The sequence below is a fragment of the Salmo trutta genome, chromosome 14, assembly GCF_901001165.1.
Source record: "Salmo trutta chromosome 14, fSalTru1.1, whole genome shotgun sequence".
NCBI classification, from domain to species: domain Eukaryota; kingdom Metazoa; phylum Chordata; class Actinopteri; order Salmoniformes; family Salmonidae; genus Salmo; species Salmo trutta.
Window position 1 is genome coordinate 84,034,966 of NC_042970.1, and position 21,805 is coordinate 84,056,770.

Here is a 21,805-nt window from a genome sequence, read left to right on the forward strand (position 1 = left end):
ACAACTCTGCTGTCTTCAACCAAGATCTCAGTGATCACTGCCTCATTGCCTGCATCCGTAATGGGTCTGCGGTCAAACGACCACCCCTCATCACTGTCAAACGCTCCCTAAAACACTTCAGCGAGCAGGCCTTTCTAATCGACCTGGCCCGGGTATCCTTGAAGGATATTGACCTCATCCCGTCAGTAGAGGATGCCTGGTTATTCTTTAAAAGTGCCTTCCTCACCATCTTAAATAACCATGCCTCATTCATTTTTTTTTACCAGGAATAGCTATAGCCCTTGGTTCACTTCAGACCTGACTACCCTTGACCAGCACAAAAACTTCCTGTGGCGTACTGCATTAATATCGAATAGCCCCCGTGATATGCAACTTTTCAGTGAAGTTAGGAACCAAAATACACAAGCAGTTAGGAAAGCTAAGGCTAGCTTTATCAAAAATACATTTGCATCCTGTAGCACAAACTCAAGACAGTTCTGGGACACTGTAAAGTCCATGGAGAATAAGAGCATCTCCTCCCAGCTGCCCACTGCTCTGAGGCTAGGAAACACTGTTACCACCGATAAATCCACGATAATTTAGAATTTCAATAAGCATTTTTCTACAGCTGGCCATACTTTCCACCTGGCTACCCCAACCCTGGTCAACTGCCCTGTACCCCCCCCCCCCCCCCCCCCCCACAGCAGCTCTCCCAAGCCTCCCCCATTTCTCCTTCACCCAGATCTAGATAGCTGATGTTCTGAAAGAGCTGCAAAATCAGGACCCCTACAAATCAGCCGGCCTAGAAAATCTGGACCCTCTCTTTCTAAAATTATCTGCAGACATTGTTGCAACCCCATTACTAGCTTGTTCAACCTCATAATGTTTATGTTATGGATGATCAGTCCTTACATCCATAGCTCAGTCTGAGAATTTGATAGTGGTTACATTTCTCCATCCTCATCCCTCAGATGTTTACCAAAAAAAGTTACTGCTTTATTTGGGTGTCTGCTTTGTTATTTTTGGAATCCCAAATTGCTCCATTAATTAAAGTACAATATTTTATGGTATGAAAAATCTGTTTGCTAAGTAATAAGTCCACAGTCACAAAGGAAGTGTATGTAGATCCACATGTTTTTAATCAATGCTCAACATTTCACCATGAAAATCATATTTTATGCAACACAGGAAAATGGTAAGACTTTGGTCTTCATTTATTCAGCAACTTCTTTTCCCTGTGAGAAGAAAGAAATAATATAATGGATCAGTAATAATAATGAACATGATAAATATATGGACTGACTTGGACAGGATATAAAGATCAAGTATTTAATGCTCAGTGCTCAGCTTGGATTTTAAATTTTGAAGTACCAACAGAATTAACCTTTCTTTTTTAGCAATTCCTGAAACGTGCTGCTTGGTGATCTTAAATACAGCTGAACAAGTGTAAAAGGTCTGTATTGACCTCTGAGAAGACTGAATCATAGATGGTGTTGATGTGGTCATATCTGAACATGAGTCAGGTATAGGTTTAGCAGCAGTTCTGTACCTTTCCAGAGTCACGGGTCTTGGCTCTGAGCTTGTTGACCTGAGTCTCAGCAATGTCAGCACGCTCCTCAGCCTCCTCCAGCTCATGCTGAACCTTCCTGAACTTAGACATGTGCTGGTTTGCTGCTTCCTCCTGGGTGAGGAAAAGAGAGAAGAGCATCAGCATTTCAAGTTTGATGCTTCAGGTAGCAAATTAATATTCTGTCAATTTTTTTAATTAAAAAAAGACAGATTTAGGATAGCGATCTGTACAGGTAGACAGATGATACAACAGAAGGAGTGTATGTCAGAACAGGGGATCAAACCGCCTCCAGCACGATCACTAGACCAGCAAATTCATATTCAACCCCCTCTCCTTTAAGTTGGTTACACATAGGAATAGGAGGCACTCAGAAAGGTGTATAATTTCATCAGCAATTACTTGCACTATCAATTATCCCTGTTGACTGATGTGCTGTAGCAACACTTACTTCAAACTAAATTGTACGGACATTAAGTTTTGTAATGTTTACGGGGGATTTAACTCAGTATGTGACTCACCGCTTCCTCAGCGTGCCTCTTGTAGGCCTTCACTTTCATCTGCAGCTTATCTACCAGGTCCTGAAGTCTGCCAACGTTCTTCTTATCCTCCTCAGTCTGTGGGAGAAGATCAAAGAATCAATGTCACAATAGTTTTATACACAAACCTATCTGTGTTAGTGTCAAGTGTGTGAAGATGGCACTTTCTCTATCTCTTACCTGGTAAGTGAGCTCCTTGACTCTGCGCTCATACTTGCGAACTCCCTTTACCGCGTCTACACCTCTTCTCTGCTCGGCCTCCACCTCAGTCTCAAGCTCACGCACCTTTGTGGAACAAATACATTTGGGTATTTGTTTGAGGTGGTGAAACAAATCTTTGTAAAACAGAGGTAGAGTCTTCTACCCAGTCAAGGAGGCACAATTGTTGTCTTTCACTATGTACTTTTCCAAGTGGTTCCCAAAGTGGGATTAACATTTAAATTTGTTCATGAATATTGCTAGCAACAACAGATGAAACTACCAAGGATCTGTGGAACAAGATTAGAAGGTCCAATACAATACAATGTAATATTATTAATCCACTATTTATGTTCTTAACCCTTAGATGTACAACATGGGCATGGGAGGCTCCCAGGGATACTGGTAGGCACACTATTCCAACAATTGTAAATATTTTTAAACTCAATTCTTCTTGTAGTATTAATATATAGGACTCTTTTTTATTTGACCGATTTTGTCATGCATTTAGCAGTACATGTTGCAGTACCAGTATGGCCAATAGAGGCCGCCACTCACCTGTTTTAATGTTATGAGTTTGCGTCTGTTATGGGGGATTGCGAAGTTTGCCACAGCAAGACAGAAGCACCGACATAAATACATTTTTATGTCTTTATTTTTAAGGTAAGCGAGTGGAAAAGCACCATATTCTAGAGAGTAATGTTTGTTAAGATGTTATGTTTTCATGAACTTATGAAAATCTTGTAGCCTACAGGCTAATTTAGCCGTTAGCCTTCTAGATGAATTGGATGAATGTGTGTTCATGTATCATGAATTTGTATTATTATTATTGAATCTATTAATTAACTTGCAGTTGTCACACGTTGTCTCACGCTCTGACCTAAACACCATAGAGAACCAAGTGCTCTCTATGGTCAGGGCGTGACAGCAGTTTAGAAGAATTGTACAAGCCTAAATGAAACAACTAGATAAATACATTTTTATATCTTGGCTCCAATTGTTCTCAACTCCATAACATAAGTGTAACATATTCCCAATTTTTTTTTGGAACATAATTGCACTGTAATTTATGCTTTAACCTGTTGGGGCTAGGGGGCAGTATTTGCACGGCCGGATAATTTTTTTTACCCGATTTAAACTGGTTACTACTCTTGCCCAGAAAAGAGAATATGCATATGATTAGTAGATTTGGATAGAAAACACTCTAAAGTTTCTAAAACTGTTTGAATGGTGTCTGTGAGTATAACAGAACTCATATGGCAGGCCAAAACCTGAGAAGATTCCATACAGGAAGTGCCCTGTCTGACAATTTGTTGTCCTTCTGTTGCATCTCTATTGAAAATACAGCATCTGTGCTGTAACGTGACACTTTCTAAGGCTCCAATTGGCTCTCTAAAGCCACCAGAAAGTGGAATGTGGTGTCTGCTGTCTCTGGGCAAAGTACAACAGCTCTGTTTGTGAGTGGTCAGCCTGGGGACAGTGAGACTGAGATGCGCATTCACGAGACTTCTCAATTTTTTTCTTACAGCCATTGAATGAATACAACGTTGCCCTGTTGGAATATTATCGCTATTTTATGAGAAAAATAGCATAAAAATTGATTTTAAACAGCGTTTGACATGCTTCTAAGTACGGTAATGGAATATTTTGAAATTTCTTGTCACGAAATGCGCTCGCGCGTCACCCTTCAGATAGTGACCTGAACGCACGAACAAAACGGATCTATTTGAATATAACTATGGATTATTTTGAACCGAAACAACATTTGTTGTTGAAGTAGAAGTCCTGGGAGTGCATTCTGACGAAGAACAGCAAAGGTAATCCAATTTTTCTGATAATAATTCTGAGTTTAGTGAGTCCCAAACTTGGTGGGTGTCAAATTAGCTAGCCGTGATGGCCGAGCTATGTACTCAGAATATTGCAAAATGTGCTTTCACCGAAAAGCTATTTTAAAATCTGACACTGCGATTGCATAAAGGAGTTCTGTATCTATAATTCTTAAAATAATTCTTATGTATTTTGTGAACGTTTATCATGAGTAATTTAGTAAATTCACCGGAAGTTTTCGGTGGGTATGCTAGTTCTGAACATCACATTATAATGTAAAAAGCTGTTTTTTTATATAAATATGAACTTGATTGAACAAAACATGCATGTATTGTATAACATAATGTCCTAGGAGTGTCATCCGATGAAGATAATCAAAGGTTAGTGCTGCATTTAGCTGTGGTTTTGGTTTTTGTGACATATATGCTTGCTTTGAAAATGGCTGTGTGATTATTTTTGGCAAGGTACTCTCCTGACATAATCTAATGTTTTGCTTTCGCTGTAAAGCCTTTTTGAAATCGGACAATGTGGTTAGATTAACGAGAGTCTTGTCTTTAAAATGGTGTAAAATAGTAATATGTTTGAGAAATTGAAGTTATAGCATTTTTGAGGTCTTTGTAATTCGCGCCACGCGATTCCACTGGCTGTTGACTAGGGTGGGACGCTTGAACTGGAAAATATTCCCTCTGATGCCAAGAGAGGGGACTTTCAAATGTTATTTCCCAGGGGCCAAGACTTGATTAGTCCGACCATGCACTGCTGAAGTCATAGTAAAACTGTGTGGATGCTATTTATATCGCACTCTAATGTAAGATTTGTGTTCTGATATTATGAAGAGGTCCCTGATGCAAAGACATTCGGGAACTCCTGATTTAGGTGGGTTAATGAGAGAAAAAGTAATTGCAAAATGCTCCAGTGTATTTTACATGATCAAATACATTTCCAGCAAACTGTCTTTTAATCCAACCCCAAATCCACCCTGCTGATAACTCACCCTGGATTCCAGTTTCTGGAGTTGTTTCTTGCCTCCCTTCATGGCCAGATTCTCAGCCTCATCCAGGCGGTGCTGCAGGTCCTTGACTGTGATCTCCAGGTTCTTCTTCATCCTCTCCAGGTGAGAGCTGGTGTCCTGCTCCTTCTTCAGCTCCTCAGCCATCATTGCCGCCTGGAAAAGTAGTTTGTTTAATTCATCATAACGTTCCTCTGAGATCTTTGTTGTTCGTAACCAGCCCAGCTACCATTGGCCCTTAGGGACAAATCAAGATGATGCAATTCAAGGACTCACATCAGTGATGGCCTTCTTGGCCTTCTCCTCTGCATTCCTGGCCTCCTGGACGATGTCATCCACCTCTCCCTGCACCTGCACCAGATCAGTCTCCAGCTTCTTCTTGGTGTTCAGAAGGCTGGTGTTCTGAAGGAGGAAACAAGACGATTTGTTTAGCTCTAAAGAGAATTTACAAGGCTGAAATGATTAAACTCTCAATGCAAGCATTGTTGAATTCAAGGTGTGTTTAAACAGTGTGCTTGGTTGGAAATGGCTTTTGACCCATACCTGGGAGTGCAGCAGTCCAACACGCTCGCTGGCGTCTACCAGCTCAGTCTCAGCCACTTTGCGGCCTCTCTCTGTCTGCTCCAGAGCAACTCTCAGCTCCTCAATTTCAGCCACCATCAGACCGTTTCTACGCTCCACCATGGCTGCCTGCTCCTTCATGTCCTCTGCGACACGGACGGCATCATCAAGGTGCAATTGGGCATCCTGGGGTTCACAAGAACATACTTTCATTAGGACTTGTGGAAATAGGGGTGATAGGATGGGTGATATAAATGTTCATTGGGAAGAATTTACCCAGTATCCCTAAATTTCTACAGTGCATTGTCCACTCTATTAAATTCCTCTGTTCTATTTTTTTCTACAGATTCACAAACAAATCCCTCTCCATGTTCAGGTTTTTGAGCCTGATGTCCCAGTCCCTTTACCTTGAGCTGTCCCTGGACGTTCCTCAGCTGTTTCTGGGCCTCAGCGGCCTGCCTGTTGGAGTGGCTCAGCTGGATCTCCATCTCGTTCAGATCTCCCTCCATCTTCTTCTTCACCCTCAGGGCATCATTCCTGCTCCTGACCTCAGAGTCCAGGGTACTCTGCATGGAGTCAACCACCCTCTGGCTGTTCCTCTTGATCTGCTCCATCTCCTCATCCTTCTCAGCGATCTTCCTGTCCACCTCACCCTTGATCTGGTTCAGCTCTAGCTGCACACGCAGAATCTTGGATTCCTCGTGCTCCAGTGTTCCCTGGACAAACAGAATCAGTCAGGCCAGTTGTGTTCAATATATTTAGATGTAGGAATTAAATATATATGACTACAATAACTGTAGCTGGCATTGGCTAGTGTAACACTGCTTTTCCATCAAACAGCTGTAGTTTGTACCTCAGCCTCCTCCAGAGCGGTCTGGATCTCAGACTTCTCTGTCTCCACGGTCTTCTTGGCCTTCTCCAGCTCATGGATGCTCTTGCCAGTCTCTCCGATCTGCTCAGTCAGGTCAGAGATCTCCTCTGCACACACACACACACACACAAGAAGTTTAGACTTGGGAGATTTTCAGTGGATATGCTAGTGCGCTGAATTTGACATTGAATCATATTAACTTTTTAGGGTATAGGGAGCAGTATTTTCGATTTCAGATGAAAAGCGTGCCCAGAGTAAACTGCCTTATACTCGGGCCCAGAGTCAAATATTTGCATATTATTAGTAGATTTGGATAGAAAACGCTCTGAAGTTTCTAAAACTGTTTGAATGTCTGTGAGTATAACAGAACTCATATGGCAGGCAAAAACCTGAGAAAAATCCAACCAGGAAGTGTGGAAATCTGAGAATTGTGGTTCTTCTTTTGAATCCCTATCGAAACTTCAGTGTCTGTGGGGTCACGTTGCACTCACTAAGGCTTCCATTGGCTGTCAACAGCCTTTAGAAAGTTTTTTCATCATTTTCCTGTTACTGGGCAGAGAATAGTAGCTCAGTAAATGAGTGGACTGCCTATGGACAAAGGGCTTGGTGATGGGTGATCTCGGGATCACCCGTTCCTTCTTTTTCTCCTGGAATGAATACGCTATTGTCCGGTTGGAATATTATCGCCGTTTTATGTTAAAAATACCCTAAGGATTGATTGTAAACAACATTTGACATGTTTCTACGACCGGTAATGGAACATTTTGACTTTTCGTCTCTGGTACTGCCCTCGCTCGTTATGCCTTTGGATAGTGATCTGAAAGCACGAACAAAACGGAGGTACTTGGACATAAATATGGAGTTTTTCGAACAAAACAAACATTTCTTGTGGAAGAAGGAGTCCTCGGAGTGCATTCTGACGAAGATCAGCAAAGGTAAGATAATATTTATAATACTAATTCAGAGTTTTGTTGATGCCAGAACTTGGTGGGTAGCTGTATAGCTTGCTTCGATGGCTGAGCTATGTACTCAGAATATTGAACAATGTGCTTTCTCCGTTAAGTTAATTTGAAATCTGATAAAGCGGATGCGTCAAGGAGTAGTGTATCTATAATTCTTTCAATAACTGTTGTAAATTTTATCAACGTTTATGATGAGTATTTTTGTAAATTGATGTGCACATTCACCAGTGGTTTTGGTGGGAATACATTTTCTGAATATCATGCGCCAATTTAAAATGATGTTTTTGGATATAAATATGACATTTATCGAGCAAAACATACATGTATTGTATAACATGAAGTCCTATGAGTGCCATCTGATGAAGATCATCAAAGGTTAGTGAATATTTTAGCTGTACTTTTGGTTTTTGTGATGCATGTCCTTGCTTGGAAAATGGCTGTGTGGATTTTCTTGTGAAGTTTATGTCCTAACATAATCTAATTTTATGCTTTCGCCGTAAAGCCTTTTTGAAATGGGACAATGTGGTTAGATTAACAAGAGTCTTATCTTTTAAATGGTGTAAAATAGTTGATTCTTCGAGAAAATGAAATTATGAGATTTTTGCTGTTTTGTATTTCCTGCCATGCTATTTCACTGGCTGTTGAATAGTGTGGGACGGTCACGTCCCACCTAGCCCAGAGAAGTTAATAGTTCATTAACTAACATTACCTCATAGCATCTTGCAAATATAATTGCCTACCACTTATTTTGAATATTCAAAGGAATACTGTCTACAAGTAAAACAATATATAAAAATTATGCTGAACATGACATTTCTGAAATGGTGTAATAGTAATTTTGATGATTGCAGTTCCCTCCATTTTCAAAACACTAGTCAAACATGAGCCAAATAGAACTGCTGTCAAATGCTCACGTTGCAGGTTCTTGTTCTCTCTCTTCAGAGTCTCCAGATGATCCAGAGCCTCCTCATAGGAGTTCTTCATCTTGAAGAGTTCAGTGCTCATAGAGCGAGCCTCCTTCTGAGCTCCTTCCAGCTCAGCCTGGCCCTCCTCATACTTCTGCTTCCACTCTGCCAGAACCTAAGGAAATCCATGAAATTTTCATTAGAAGTCGAAGATGAAGAGTTTTTAACAAATATAGGTTTATTCATTTTCACCTTGTCAAAGTTCCTCTGCTTCTTGTCGAGGTTGGCGGCCAATGCGTTGGCTCTCTCAACATCAATCATGAGGTCCTCCACCTCTCCCTGCAGCCTCTGCTTGGTCTTCTCCAGGGAGGCGCACTTGGAGTTGGTCGCCTCAATGGTCTCCTCGGCATCCTGCAGACGCTGGGCCAGCTTCTTCCTGTTGGACGACAGAGGGAGGTTTAATGAGCTGAAACAAATGTTACAATACATGTTGATGTAACATTTTCTCAGAGCCCCTACCACTCTAACCATTCACACCATATCTGAGTTTTTCTGTTACGTGCGACTCACTTGGCCTCCTCCAGCTCCTCTGTGCGCTGGATGGCATCAGTTTCATACTTAGTCCTCCACTGAGCCACCTCACTGTTGGCCTTGGACATGCCGCGTTGCAGCTCTGCCTTGGCCTCCTGCTCCTCCTCAAACTGCTCCCTCAGGAGGTCACAGTCATGGCGGGCAGACTGGACACCGTGGGCCAGTGCATTTTTAGCCTGTGAGAAAGAAAGAAAGACAAAGAGATATGAGAGAGATAATAAAACAAATTATGGTAGCAGTCTCTGAGGGTGGAGAGACAGAAGCAGTCTCTGAGGGTGGAGAGACAGTAGGAGTCTCAGAGGATGGCGTAGTCACCGTCTATATAAAGATATAGCTCTAAACTCTGTGGACGTGCAGTCCATTTTGAGTCCCTTACCTTGACCTCCTCCTCAATAGCCCTCTTCAGCTCCTCCACCTGCTGGGTGAAGGCCTGTTTGCCTCTGGTCAGCTGAGACACCAGGGCTTCCTTCTCCTCCAGCTGGCGACCAAACTCACCTGCAGGGACGGGGGAATATCTTGTTAATAAGGTTTCTGTTCTCTAAGATTGAAAACGTATGTTGAGGAATCGTAGGGCAATTTTAGGTGGTGAATAGTATAGTGGAAACTATGTGGATTTAGCCCTTAATACATGTTTTGTTCTACTGAAGGAAAGCATTGGCTTGTTGTTCATTGTTGATGGTACCATTTTCTGTCAGGAGTCTGGCCCTCTGTCCACTGATGTCGTTGACCTGGCGAACATTCTCATCATTCTTAGTCTTGAGCTCACTCAGCTGGTCCTCAAGAGTACGGCACATCTTCTCCAGATTGCCCTGTTAGTGAACATGTACCTTCATTACTTTATATATGTGACTCCTGTCAACTTCAGTTCACTTGAATGGTAATGTAGTTGACCATCCTCAACACTGCTTGATCAAAACATTACTACTCACCTTAGCCTTGGCGACGGCCTCCATGTTGCTAGAGAGGTCATCAATCTCCATCTTGTACTCGCTCTTCTCCTTCTCCAGCTTCTGCTTGACGCGCTGCAGGTTGTCGATCTGCTCCCCGAGCTCAGCCACACTGTCGGCCTGCTTCTTGCGCAGAGCGGCGGCTGTGGCCTCATGCTGCAGGGTGGACTCTTCAAGATCACGACGCAGCTTCTGGAACTCAGCCTCACGCTTCTTGTTCATCTCAATCTGAGCAGCAGTGGCGCCTCCGGCCTCCTCCAGCCTCTCGCTGATCTCCTCAAGTTCCCTGGAGAGATCGGCCCTCTGCTTCTCAACCTTAGCCCTGGCAGCACGCTCAGCCTCAATTTCCTCCTCCAGCTCCTCAATACGGGCCTAGAACAGGGGGCAGGAGCAGGGGGATGAACACTACAATACAGTTGAAACAATCAAACCTCACAAAGTAATAATAGTATGTATATTTTGCATAAATGTGTTTAATACAAAGCCAGTTACACTAATATATTCAGTAGACAGTGTCCCATGCAGGAACCAAAATCACAATGGTAAGAATCACCATCTTTACAATGTTTAGAATCACCACCAAGAAGCACCATCGTCCAACCTACTCAGCCATCAGAAGCCACTGGGATAAATGTGTGCTACCAAAATAATGTTTTTCAGGAAATGATTCAAGTCTGTGCTTTTCTTTACTGGAGCTTATATCCTGTACTGTACCTGGAGTTCCTTGATCTTCTTCTGCAGCTGAGCTCCCAGAGACTGCTCATCCTCAACCTTGCTGAGGAGTTGAGTGGTCTCAAACTCCTTCCTAAGAATCAAAAATATGTTGATTGCAGAGTTTGTTTTTGTTTGATAATGTAAAGGGAGAGTATTATACCATTCACTTTGCTTTTAAGAATACCATTCAAGTGCTAATTCATAATAACAATAATTAGTCAAGGACAACCATTATGGCAAGTAATACTGTAGTCATTTGTTTGTGTTTACTTCTTGATTTTCTCATCAGCTTGCTGCTTGTCATTCTCCAGGTCCATTATGGACTCCTGGGCCAGTTTCAGATCTCCCTCCAGCTTTCTCTTGGATCTCTCAAGGTCCATACGGAGCTTCTTCTCTTGCTCCAGAGAACCCTCAAGCTAGAAGATAAAAACACATATATTATTAAAATCTAAACAACTGAAGATAATATCATCTTACATGCTATCATGGCCAAAATGTCAAACTCCACTCACATCGTCCACTTGCTGTTCCAGCTTGGTCTTGGCCTTGGTCAGAGTGTTGACTTTGTCCTCCTCTGCCTGCAGGTCATCCAGTGTCTGCTGGTGGGCCTCTTGGAGGGCTTTCTTCTCCTTGGTCAGCTTGGCAACACTCTCATCCATAGACGCCATCTCCTCTGTCAGGTTTTTAACCTGTAAATGGCCACAACGTAATTACACTTCACCATAAAGGGGAGATTTAGTTTGTTATATATTGCATTCATTTCATTTCGATAAAAAATGAAATCAACAATTACTGTACTAAAGATTCAACACTAGATGTCAGTGTTCACCATGCCAGTGTACTGAATGGAAATCATAAATGAGGGGGAGCAGAACATGCAATGAATGTTGGGAGTTCCCCGCAACTGAAATTCTACTATTGTGTCTTAATTTTTCCTGCACCCACAATACAACTTGAATTCCATTTCTGTTAAGCTATGTTTTGATTGTATTATTGTTTGGTTAGACTGTCTATGGTAAAACACAAGACCTTGTTTTCAGTGGCGTGCTTCTCCTTCTCCACTTTGGCCAGGGTGAGCTCCAGGTCATCAATGTCCTTCTTCAGCTCAGAGCACTCATCCTCCAGCTTCCTCTTCTTGGCAGTCAACTCAGCATTGATCTCCTCCTCATCCTCCAGCCTCTCGGTCGTCTCTTTGAGTTTGGCCTCCTGCTGGATCTTGCTCTTGATGAGCCCCTCGCACCTTTCCTCAGCATCGTTCAGACTCTCTCCTTCCTGGTTTCAGAACAGGAGTAAACAAATCAGAGGCCTCACTTTGTGTATCAAAATATACATTTTACTCAAAGAGGTCAGAGCAAATCAGTAGAAATTCATGAAATATATACAATATATAACATGGTCAATAAAAATGTGTGAGTTAGCCACATACTTTACAGTGTGTTCATATGTCTGTGTATGTGTGTGTATTCATGTGTATGTAAATGTGCCCATACGAGGGTAGTTGCTGACTCACAGATGCGACTTGGAGCGCCAGGTCGTTCTTCTCCTGCGTCAGGGACACCAACTTCTCCTCCATTTGCTTCTTTGTGGACAGAGCCTTGGCCAGGTCTGTCTTCATCTTCTCATAGTTCTCCTTCATGTTGGCCAGCTCCTTCTCAGTCTCAGCGCTCTGCAGCAGGGGCTTGATCTTGAAGTACAACTTCATCCATGGCCAGGTTTTCACATTCATGAATGAGCGGATGTTGTACTGGATGGCGAAGATGGACTCTCTGTTCGACAGAAAGGACAGAGTGGCATGGTGAGTGACATCCCAGTTCAACATCTAGTTTTGATTTACTTTTGGTCTAACTTGAATTCAACGTTAAATCAACAAAAATGTCACAATGTTATTGGATTTAGATTAAAAGCTGAGTGAAAATAAAAGACAATTCCCTTACATTGATAATTGTTTAAAATCCAGGTTGTTTCAACGTCATCACATTTAATTTTGGGGTTGAAATTACATGGAAATGACCAGTGGGAGGTTTCATAAAGCTGCATTCCGGGAGTCGAATAATAACAAAATGGAACCCCCACCACTGTTTGTTTACAGCTGAGGAAGGGGGCCAGGACTGACAGTCATGCTAAGCTCATGAGATATTTTATATTCTTCAAGAATTAATGGGTAAATATCACACATTTAAATGACAATTGAACAGCCAAATCCCAAACTGCAACTATAAAGCTAGAATCCTTAGTTGCTACATCCATTTCTGGACTAAATGAATTAAACCAAAAGCTTTAGTAGACCATTATAAGATGTACTTTCTCATTCTGAACAACTCACAGCACATACAGTATGTAATCATAATGCATTAGATACAACTGGTTGACAGAAAGCTTTGCCAAGATGTCTACTATTCCTCACCTCCTCTCCATCATCTTGCTAAACTCTCTCCTCATGAGGAATCCACGGCTGAGAGCCTGGACCATGCCGACCAGAGTGGCCAGCTTCTCATCTCTCATCTCCTCCAGGACACCCAGCAGACCGGCTTTGAAGAACACCTGAGACACAAGTTAACATGGTCAATGGAACCACAGATGGTGACAGATAGAAACGGTTAAATCAAAAGAGGGGAACAACACCACTAGATTGATTTAAACAACATTAACAATGTAATGGTTACAAACAAACCATGTGACAGGTTGTTTCTAAATGTTTAGTTATTGTACAGTTGTAGATTGATAATCTACACAGATACAGATAACTGAAGCCATACCACTCTAACACAATGCACATAATAATGAGTTTAGTTTCTCTTCTATACTTGTGATGCATGACTATGAAGAAAAACACTACAATGTTTTTCCACCTTTTCCATTAGTGAAATGAAGAAGAAAGAACAAAAGGATGGATAGATCACCTGGAGAGATTTTATATGGTACGGGTTTAAATTATCATTCAAGTTGTGTTTTGTTGTCAGCTTTTACTGGGGGTTTTTGACTGACCTTGGTGTGTCCAAACTTGTAATCCTCGTGATTCACATCAATGGATCCAAGCAGCTTCTCAGAAGCCTTCTTGTTGTCCATGAACTGGCCCTCAGGGATGACACTGGCATTCAGTACTTTGTACCTGAATGAGGGGACATTTTTAAAATATGCCAAGTTGTAATTGGTTGATTGGTATACAGTGAGGTTCAAAATGATTGGCACCCTTGATACAGATGAGCAAAATAGACTGTATAAAATGAATAATACAAATACTGAGCTATATGGTATGGTCAAAATGCTTTTTGGATTCTAAAAAAATATGTATTTCAGGAAAATAACCCCATACCTACTGTAAAATATGTATATCAGGAAAATAACCCCCATATCTACTGTAAAATATGTAGATGAGGAAAATAACCCCCATACCTACTGTAAAATATGTAGATGAGGAAAATAACCCCATACCTACTGTAAAATATGGTGGTAGATCATTGATATTATGGGGCTACTTTACGTCAACTGATCTGGGGGCCCTCGTTAAGGTCAACGGCATCATGAACTTTACCCAGTACCATGACATTTTAGCCAAAATCCTGCTACCCTCACCCAGCAGGCTGAAACGTGGCCACTGGTGGGTATTTCAGCAAGACAATAACCCCAAGCACACATCAAAATCCACAAGGAAATGGTTAATCAACCACATAATCAACATTTCACTATGGCCATCTCAGTCTCCAGACTTGAACCCCATTGAAAACCTGTGGGTTAAATTGAAGAGGGCAGTCCATAAGTGCAGATGATGGATATCAAGGATCTGGAAGGATTCTGTAAGGAGGAATGGTCCAAGATCCCTCCCCATGTGATCTCCAATCTCATACAACATTCTAGAGAAAGACTCAGTGCCATTATCCTCGTATTGAAAACAGGGGTGTCAATAATTATGAGCCCTATCTTGAAATAAAATATGAATTGTTAAACAAAATCTTTTTCTCTGAGTATAAAATAATATAATTGTTACAAACGTTAAACCATACAATATAGCTCAGTATCAGTGTTATTTATTTGATACAGTCTTCTCTGCTCATCTTTATCAAGAGTGCCAAAAATGTCTGTGTGTGTGTGTGTGTGTGTGTGTGTGTGTGTGTGTGTGTGTGTGTGTGTGTGTGTGTGTGTGTGTGTGTGTGTGTGTGTGTACCTCTGTTTGAAGTCAGCATAGAGGATTCTGCTGGGGAAGCCCTTTCTGCAGATCCTGATACCCTCCAGTACACCATTACACCTGAGCTGGTGGATAACCAGGAAGTTCTCCATCAGACCTGGTAAAACAAACCAAGTCTCTTTTAATACTCATAAACAGGTTAAAGATTGGAATGGTTGAGGTTACTGATACTGTACTGATAAGATTACATATTTAACTCAATATTTATTGTACCTGGAGTCTTTGACTCGTTGGGGATCAGGCAGCGCACAAAGTGAGGATGAGTGCTCCTCAAGTTGGTCATCAGCTTATGTAAGTTCTCCTGTAGGAGGGTTACAAACCATTTTCTCAGACATACTGTAGTTTATGATAATTGCACCTTTTGAAGGACTGAATAAACACATTTCAAAAGCTCACCCTGAACTGGGAGGACACAGTCTGCATGGAACCACCCTTCTTCTTGCCTCCTTTCTTGGCTTTATCTGTTAAAATGGGGAAAAGTAAAAGATAACTAGAAAAGTACATTTCCTAGAGGGGGTGGAATAAATAGAATAATAATAAGAGTATGTAAGAAATCTAGAGTGGTGTTGTCTTCAGCGAGCAGACTAATTCAACTTCACACTTAGCTAGAGGCAAATGCTGCCAATGTCATTGTGTAATATAACACCTATTGTATGATTTGAACTAACCAAGTGTATGAATAAATTAACCTGGTGAAAACACCCTAAGAAATTGGTATACATTGAAAGACTTTAAAGAACATTTGGGTCTGAGTTACAACTATTATTTAGTTAAATATTGTGACGTGATACTAGTCTTACCCTCAGGAGGGGGAGGAGGATACAGGGCAGCCAAAATTTTGACTCCTGACTTCCCGTACAGCTGACAAACTGAGTCGTTCAGGGGATCCTTGTTCTTCTCCAGCCAGCCAGTGATGTTGTAGTCCACAGTACCAGCGTAGTGCACCAGGGAGAAGTGGGCCTCTTGCTTGCCTTTGGCAGGCTTGGGTTTCTCAAACGACTTTGTTTTGCCAAGATGCTGGGCGTACAGCTTGTCCTTGAAGGTAGTGTCTGAAGACTTGGGGAACATGCACTCCTCTTCAAGGATGGAGAAGATGCCCAATGGCTTTATGAAAAGAGAGGTATAGTATATATAACATCACATCTTTAGTAAACAATATAGGATTATATTCATTTAGGGGCACATAACAGGAAACATATTGAGTTCGCAACAGTCAGATGCATTGTACCACAGTGATAATAATGGTCCCTAAGAGCTTTGCTGTGGCGGTCCATTATACCTTCTCAATAAGCTCAATACAGGCAGCCAAGTCCATGCCGAAGTCAATGAAGGCCCAGACGATTCCCTCCTTTTTGTACTCCTCTTGCTCCAGGACGAACATGGTGTGGTTGAAAAACTGTTGCAGTTTCTCATTGGTGAAGTTGATGCACAGCTGCTCCATGCTGTTGTACTGTTGATATTATTTTAAAAGGGATCATGTCATCATACAAGACTGTAATCCATCTCAATCACAACTAATTGTCTTGTTCTGGTCTCATACTCACATCAAAGATCTCAAACCCGGCAATGTCAAGCACACCGATATAGAACTGCCTTGGATTCTTGGTGTCCAACATCTCATTGATACGGATGACCATCCACAAGAACATCCTCTCATAGATGGACTTGGCCAGAGCCGAGACTGAGTTATTAACCTGCAATGATAATACCTCAAATTACTACATGAGATATTGACCATGTCTAGTGATAAGGTGATACGAGCTTGGGAAAAACAACATTACTATTAAAAAAAGCATACCACTCATCCCCACGAACATTCCTGTTCTCAGAAAATTGTAGATTCTGTGTTTAGCAGTCTTACCTGAGCCACAGTCTGTCCCTTGGTCACATACTCGTTGCCGACCTTCACTCTTGGGTAGCACAGAGCTTTCAACATCTCAGCTGAGTTCAGGCCCAGCAGGTAGGCGATTTTATCAGCCACTGGAGAGAGAGCCAACAACAACAGATTCAGTGACACAAGATCACTTGTTTCTGATTTCACATTGACAGAACAGTTAGGCCAAATCATATCTGAAGGTGGTATTTTGGTCTCCAAAAATGATCTCCTGCCTGACTTTCAAGTGGCACTGTCTGTCTTAGGTGTTCTATTTCTATGTTGGGGACAGGGAATGGGACTAATGCTCTACATATTGTATATCTATGAGTGGAACTCACCCTCTGTGCCGTCTGGCTCGGCCTGCTCCTCACGCTGCTTCTGCTTGAATTTCATGTTGCCATGGTGCACTACAGCTCCTGTCAGCTTGTAGATGCCAATCTTCTCATCGTTAGTGAAGCCCAGGATTGTAATGGCATCCTGGCATTAAAGAGGAAGTACAACAGTGATGAACTGAACAGTAGTTTGCTCAGTTACACTACAGTTCTGGGCTCACTCCAGATCGAATGGGATGGATAGATTTGACTCTTGGCCAACACACTAGTGATGGAAACACAAAAGGAGTTTTACACAGTTCCACAGGGCACTTAGTTGCGCTCTCTTGTGGATGCCTTACATGGCGAAATGTGAAGTTATGAAGATTGGCTTGAGGCACATGCCTAACTAACACAAGTCATTGGTCCCGTGTAGCTCGGTTGGTAGAGCAGGACACCTGCTACACCGAGGTTGAGGGTTCAAATCCCACGGGGGACCAGTATGAAAATGTATGCACTCACTAAATCACTCTGGATAATGGAGTCTCCTAAATGACAAAAATGTAAATATACTGTAAAAAAAAAATCATAAATTCTCAGCTGCTACCAACTTTGAATTGCACAGTACATTCAGTATGTATGGTGGTCCGACCTATTCCATATCTAGTGTTTGGTGAACCCTTTGTTTAACTCACATCTGTGGCATCCAGCTCTTCATTGTCGTTGATGCTGGCCACAGCGATCTGACCCTGGCTGCACATGGGGAAGTCGTAGGGGTTGGTGGTGAGGAGCGTCATTTCTGTGGACAATGGACAACAGCTTGTCAGTTAAATCTCTTAGAATTCTGCTGTCCTACCTTTACAGTATCTCTCCCTCCTTTACTCAGTAGATGGACTCAATGATACATGTAGTATATAATAAATAGCATCAAAAGAGGGGACTGAGGCTTGTGGACTAGTGCATCAAGGTGCATTACTTGATAGATCTTTCCCAAAGATCTTCCAAATGTCTAGATGCCATGTTACCTTGGATGTACTCATTGTAATAGTATTATTAGTGTGGATTATGAATATTTTATATATATTCCATAGATGGGGATGGGAATAATTTCCCCTGAACCTCTTCTTTGCCGTACCAACTATCTCAGGTTTGTGGCCTGTCATCAACTGGAAGAAGATGTGGTAGCCTCTCTCATCGGGAAGCTGGAAGGACACTCTGGACTTCTCCAGCAGGTCTGAGGGTGAAAGAGAGAGAGAAAGTTTTAGTGACACAAGGAGAGTGAGAAAGAGAGAGAGACCATGAGATAACATTTAATGATATAATCTCCCCCAAAAAGAATTTGAATTTAGGAAAGAATTGAGAAACAATCAAAACCAACTCACAGGTCTCAATGTCAGCTTTAGCCAGTTTACCAGCTTGGAAGTGAATCCTGATGAATTTACCCTGTCGTAGAGCATGGGGGTTAGAAATAGGTCAACAAATAAATAACATTTTACTTTGATAGACCCCTTTAAATGTTACAGTTTGTTGGACATCTATTGATATAACAAAAGGAAACCACTGAAATACATTTTTCCAATATAAGGTAACTTCCACAGTATGCCCTTCATACTTACAAAGCGAGACGAGTTGTCGTTCCTCACTGTCTTGGCATTACCGTAAGACTCCAGCAGAGGGTTAGCTGCAATGATCTGATCCTCAAGAGACCCCTGATTGAGATCAACACAAGTTGCTCAGAAACTGGTAAAGTGTTAGTTTGTTTTCGCTCGATTGCTTGAACAAATTTCTTGAAACATGATTCACAGCTGGAAAAAAGTTTACACATCCAACATCCAAATGTGATTTAAAGGCAAACATAAGAACAACCTACCTGCATTTTGTTGGGGTCTACTTCCTTCTTGCCACCAGACACTGCAATGGTGGCAAAGTACTGGATGACACGCTTGGTGTTGACAGTCTTTCCTGCACCGGATTCTCCACTGGTTTATATGACAGACAAAGAGGGGTTTTAGTTATATGTTTGAGATTAAAATTTGCTTTCACTAAGAAATAACATTGAAATTACACCGTAATTAACAAATATTCCCACTCATTGACTCGTTATTACACATAGCCTAACGTCATAATCCATTCATAATGTAATTTACTTCATCACACCAAGTGACCCAACTTATTACAATAGAAACACTTTCTCAAGTGACATTTTAGTAAACAACTTACGTAATCAGAATGGACTGGTTCTCCTTATCTGGAACCAGAAAATATACTACTTATCATACTCAAAACACATGGGGACATTATTTCATTCATAGCGTCATCAAAAATGTAATTTAGGAAAATGTTCCAATCAAGTGAATCAGACATTCCCAGCAAACTGTTAGAAAACAGTAGATACCTTTCTGAAGCATATTTTAATTTCCATTGATACATCCATCCATCTATCCGTAAGCACTTATGGACTTTGAGATCCATATGCACTTATTGACATCCATCATCCATCAATCACAACTATCCATCCATCCAGCCAACCAAACAATACATCTAACCATCCATCCATCCATCCATCCATCCATCCATCCATCCATCCATCCATCCATCCATCCATCCATCCATCCATCCATCCATCCATCCATCCATCCATCCATCCATCCATGAGAGCTCGTACCAATCATCATGAACTGAAAGGCGTTGTCAGAGACGGAGAAGATATGGGGTGGAGCCTCCACCCTCTTCTTCCCTCTGTAGGCGTTGACAACCTCTGCGTCGTACACTGGGAGCCACTTGTAGGGGTTCACCGTGGCACAGAAGAGCCCAGAGTAGGTCTGGATGAAAGCATAATTACATTTGTGGATTAGTAAAGTCAGATGTACTTTTACCTGGATCTATGTGAGGATGTGGGTGTACTTTGGTTTACTGATGTGGGTCGACTGTATTGATTTGTTTTGGTTTCTACCATTCATGTATGTGTGTATTTCTTATGTTCATGTATGTGAGTGTTTGTATGTGCAGGTTTCTTACATAGATCATCCATGCTGCATAACGCTCTTTGAGGTTATACAACACAGAGGCTTCATTCAGGTAGGTCATCATGGCCATGTCCTCAATCTTGTCGTACTTAGGGGGGTTCATCTCATAGATGTCTGCATCTTTGAACTCTTTTCCTTCCTGAAACAGTCAGACATATAGATTACACACAGATCAAAGTAGACATGACTGAATGCTTTTTGTTCATTAAGTGCAAGCATAATCGTTTAAAAAATGCATATCCACATTTAATCCAACTCATTTGTTATCACCCACTGACACATAACTGGTGATTGTTGACTAGTCAACATAAGACATTCCATACAATTTTTTAATAGCAGCGATAAAAATGATGTGCTTGAAGGTTATATTCTGTTAGCAAGAATACAAATGCCAATGTGTATATTTACTTGATTGGAGAATTAGAGTAACTTTTCAGATCAGTCTTACCTCCGTACTGCCATCAGGTTTCGTGACTGTTACAGTACACTTCCCGTCGGCCCTGGCAGTGACCAGACCCTTAAGGTAGAGCTCCACCTTGTCTGCCACATAGCAGGCGTTCTTTGAATCAAAGGGTGCGGCTTGTGCCTCCATCCTCTCCTTCTCAGATTTACGAAGGTATATGGCAGCTTTGCCGTAGATTTGCATCTCAGCGTCCGTACTCATGGTGACGGATAACTAGGAAAGAGATGAAACAAGAAACATGATTGACTCTGTGGTGCTTCCTCCCCAGTCAACAGAGTTAGGTGAGAGGTATCTCTCAGAATAATCTCATCACTTTTTATGTGGAGACTCAAACCCTGTCTCACCTTTTTCCCCTCCTACAGATGAATGTGTACTTCTTGGAGGACCCTGTGACAAAAATATGAAGTGGGAAGTGTGAAACATTCGAGTGTTGTGAAAACACACATATCTAAAGCCTTATCATTTAGCCCTGAAGGGGCATTACAGCCAATTCCAATTTAATTACAGGTGCAACTGGTAACTTTCATTTTCCTAATGGCAACTCACTTTACTAAGCATTCTTTCAGGAATTCAAAGAAATACCTGAAAACCCAGTTACATTCTAGAACACCCTTTCTAGTGCAGGAGCACCACTTTTTACTGTAAATGAAAGTTACAGATTTGAAGTAAAACACATAATGAAGAAATACATATTTTTAAATAAATGCCACTTGTTTGCATATTGTCAAATCTTACAAGAGAAATGCATAAGTCAATTCAAACAGTGCAGTTAGCTACTGCCTCAGATGCTGAGTGCAAAGATGAGACAAATGTAAAAATCTAAGGAGGTGGAGAGGTCTTACCACAGAGGAAGAAGGTATCTGACTTATGGATGTTGGGGCCTCAGCCTCCTTATATCTGGTTGGAAGTGCTAACCAAGCAAAAGTTAATTATGGAACACTCTGGGAAAGGAAATGAATTGGATGAGAGACCTGTTTATTTCTGTGTATCACTAGCACCTCCCACTTCCAGGAGCACCACACTCCCATGACATTACTTTTTAATGTCATATTTGTCTCTGAATTAAATTTCACAGAATTTATGTAAATGAAAGATGTAATTTCGAATAATTATGACATTATCAAAGTTAAATTCATCCCAATGTTACTTCTACTGAACCTCATATACTGTAATGGACTGAGTCCATGTTGCCCCACTACAACTAAAATAGTTTTCATTAAATCTAATCTGACCTTATTTAGTTCCATTTTAGTAGCATTAATCCTCATCAACAACT

At 41.5% G+C, this 21,805-nt stretch overlaps 1 protein-coding gene across 1 annotated transcript; it reads right to left on the reverse strand.

Moving 5' to 3' along the window:
- Positions 1–1,094: 1,094 nt before the first annotated feature.
- Positions 1,095–20,918, reverse strand: LOC115147709 (myosin heavy chain, fast skeletal muscle-like). Its single transcript, XM_029690013.1, has 40 exons — positions 20,874–20,918; positions 20,515–20,742; positions 20,059–20,205; positions 19,706–19,862; positions 19,261–19,288; positions 18,911–19,019; positions 18,657–18,749; positions 18,423–18,483; positions 18,176–18,274; positions 17,736–17,839; positions 17,068–17,206; positions 16,715–16,833; positions 16,398–16,547; positions 16,133–16,303; positions 15,654–15,957; positions 15,250–15,314; positions 15,067–15,154; positions 14,833–14,950; positions 13,656–13,779; positions 13,075–13,211; positions 12,181–12,436; positions 11,700–11,942; positions 11,183–11,359; positions 10,941–11,086; positions 10,671–10,761; positions 9,939–10,328; positions 9,692–9,818; positions 9,386–9,504; positions 8,989–9,185; positions 8,671–8,854; positions 8,428–8,593; positions 6,534–6,658; positions 6,088–6,396; positions 5,663–5,866; positions 5,396–5,521; positions 5,105–5,275; positions 2,266–2,370; positions 2,068–2,163; positions 1,529–1,660; positions 1,095–1,214 (listed from the first exon to the last, which is right to left on the reverse strand). The coding sequence occupies exons 2-40, from the start codon at positions 20,728–20,730 to the stop codon at positions 1,194–1,196; spliced, it is 5,814 nt and encodes a 1,937-aa protein (XP_029545873.1). The 5' UTR covers positions 20,731–20,742; positions 20,874–20,918; the 3' UTR covers positions 1,095–1,193.
- Between the last annotated feature and the right edge of the window lie 887 nt (positions 20,919–21,805).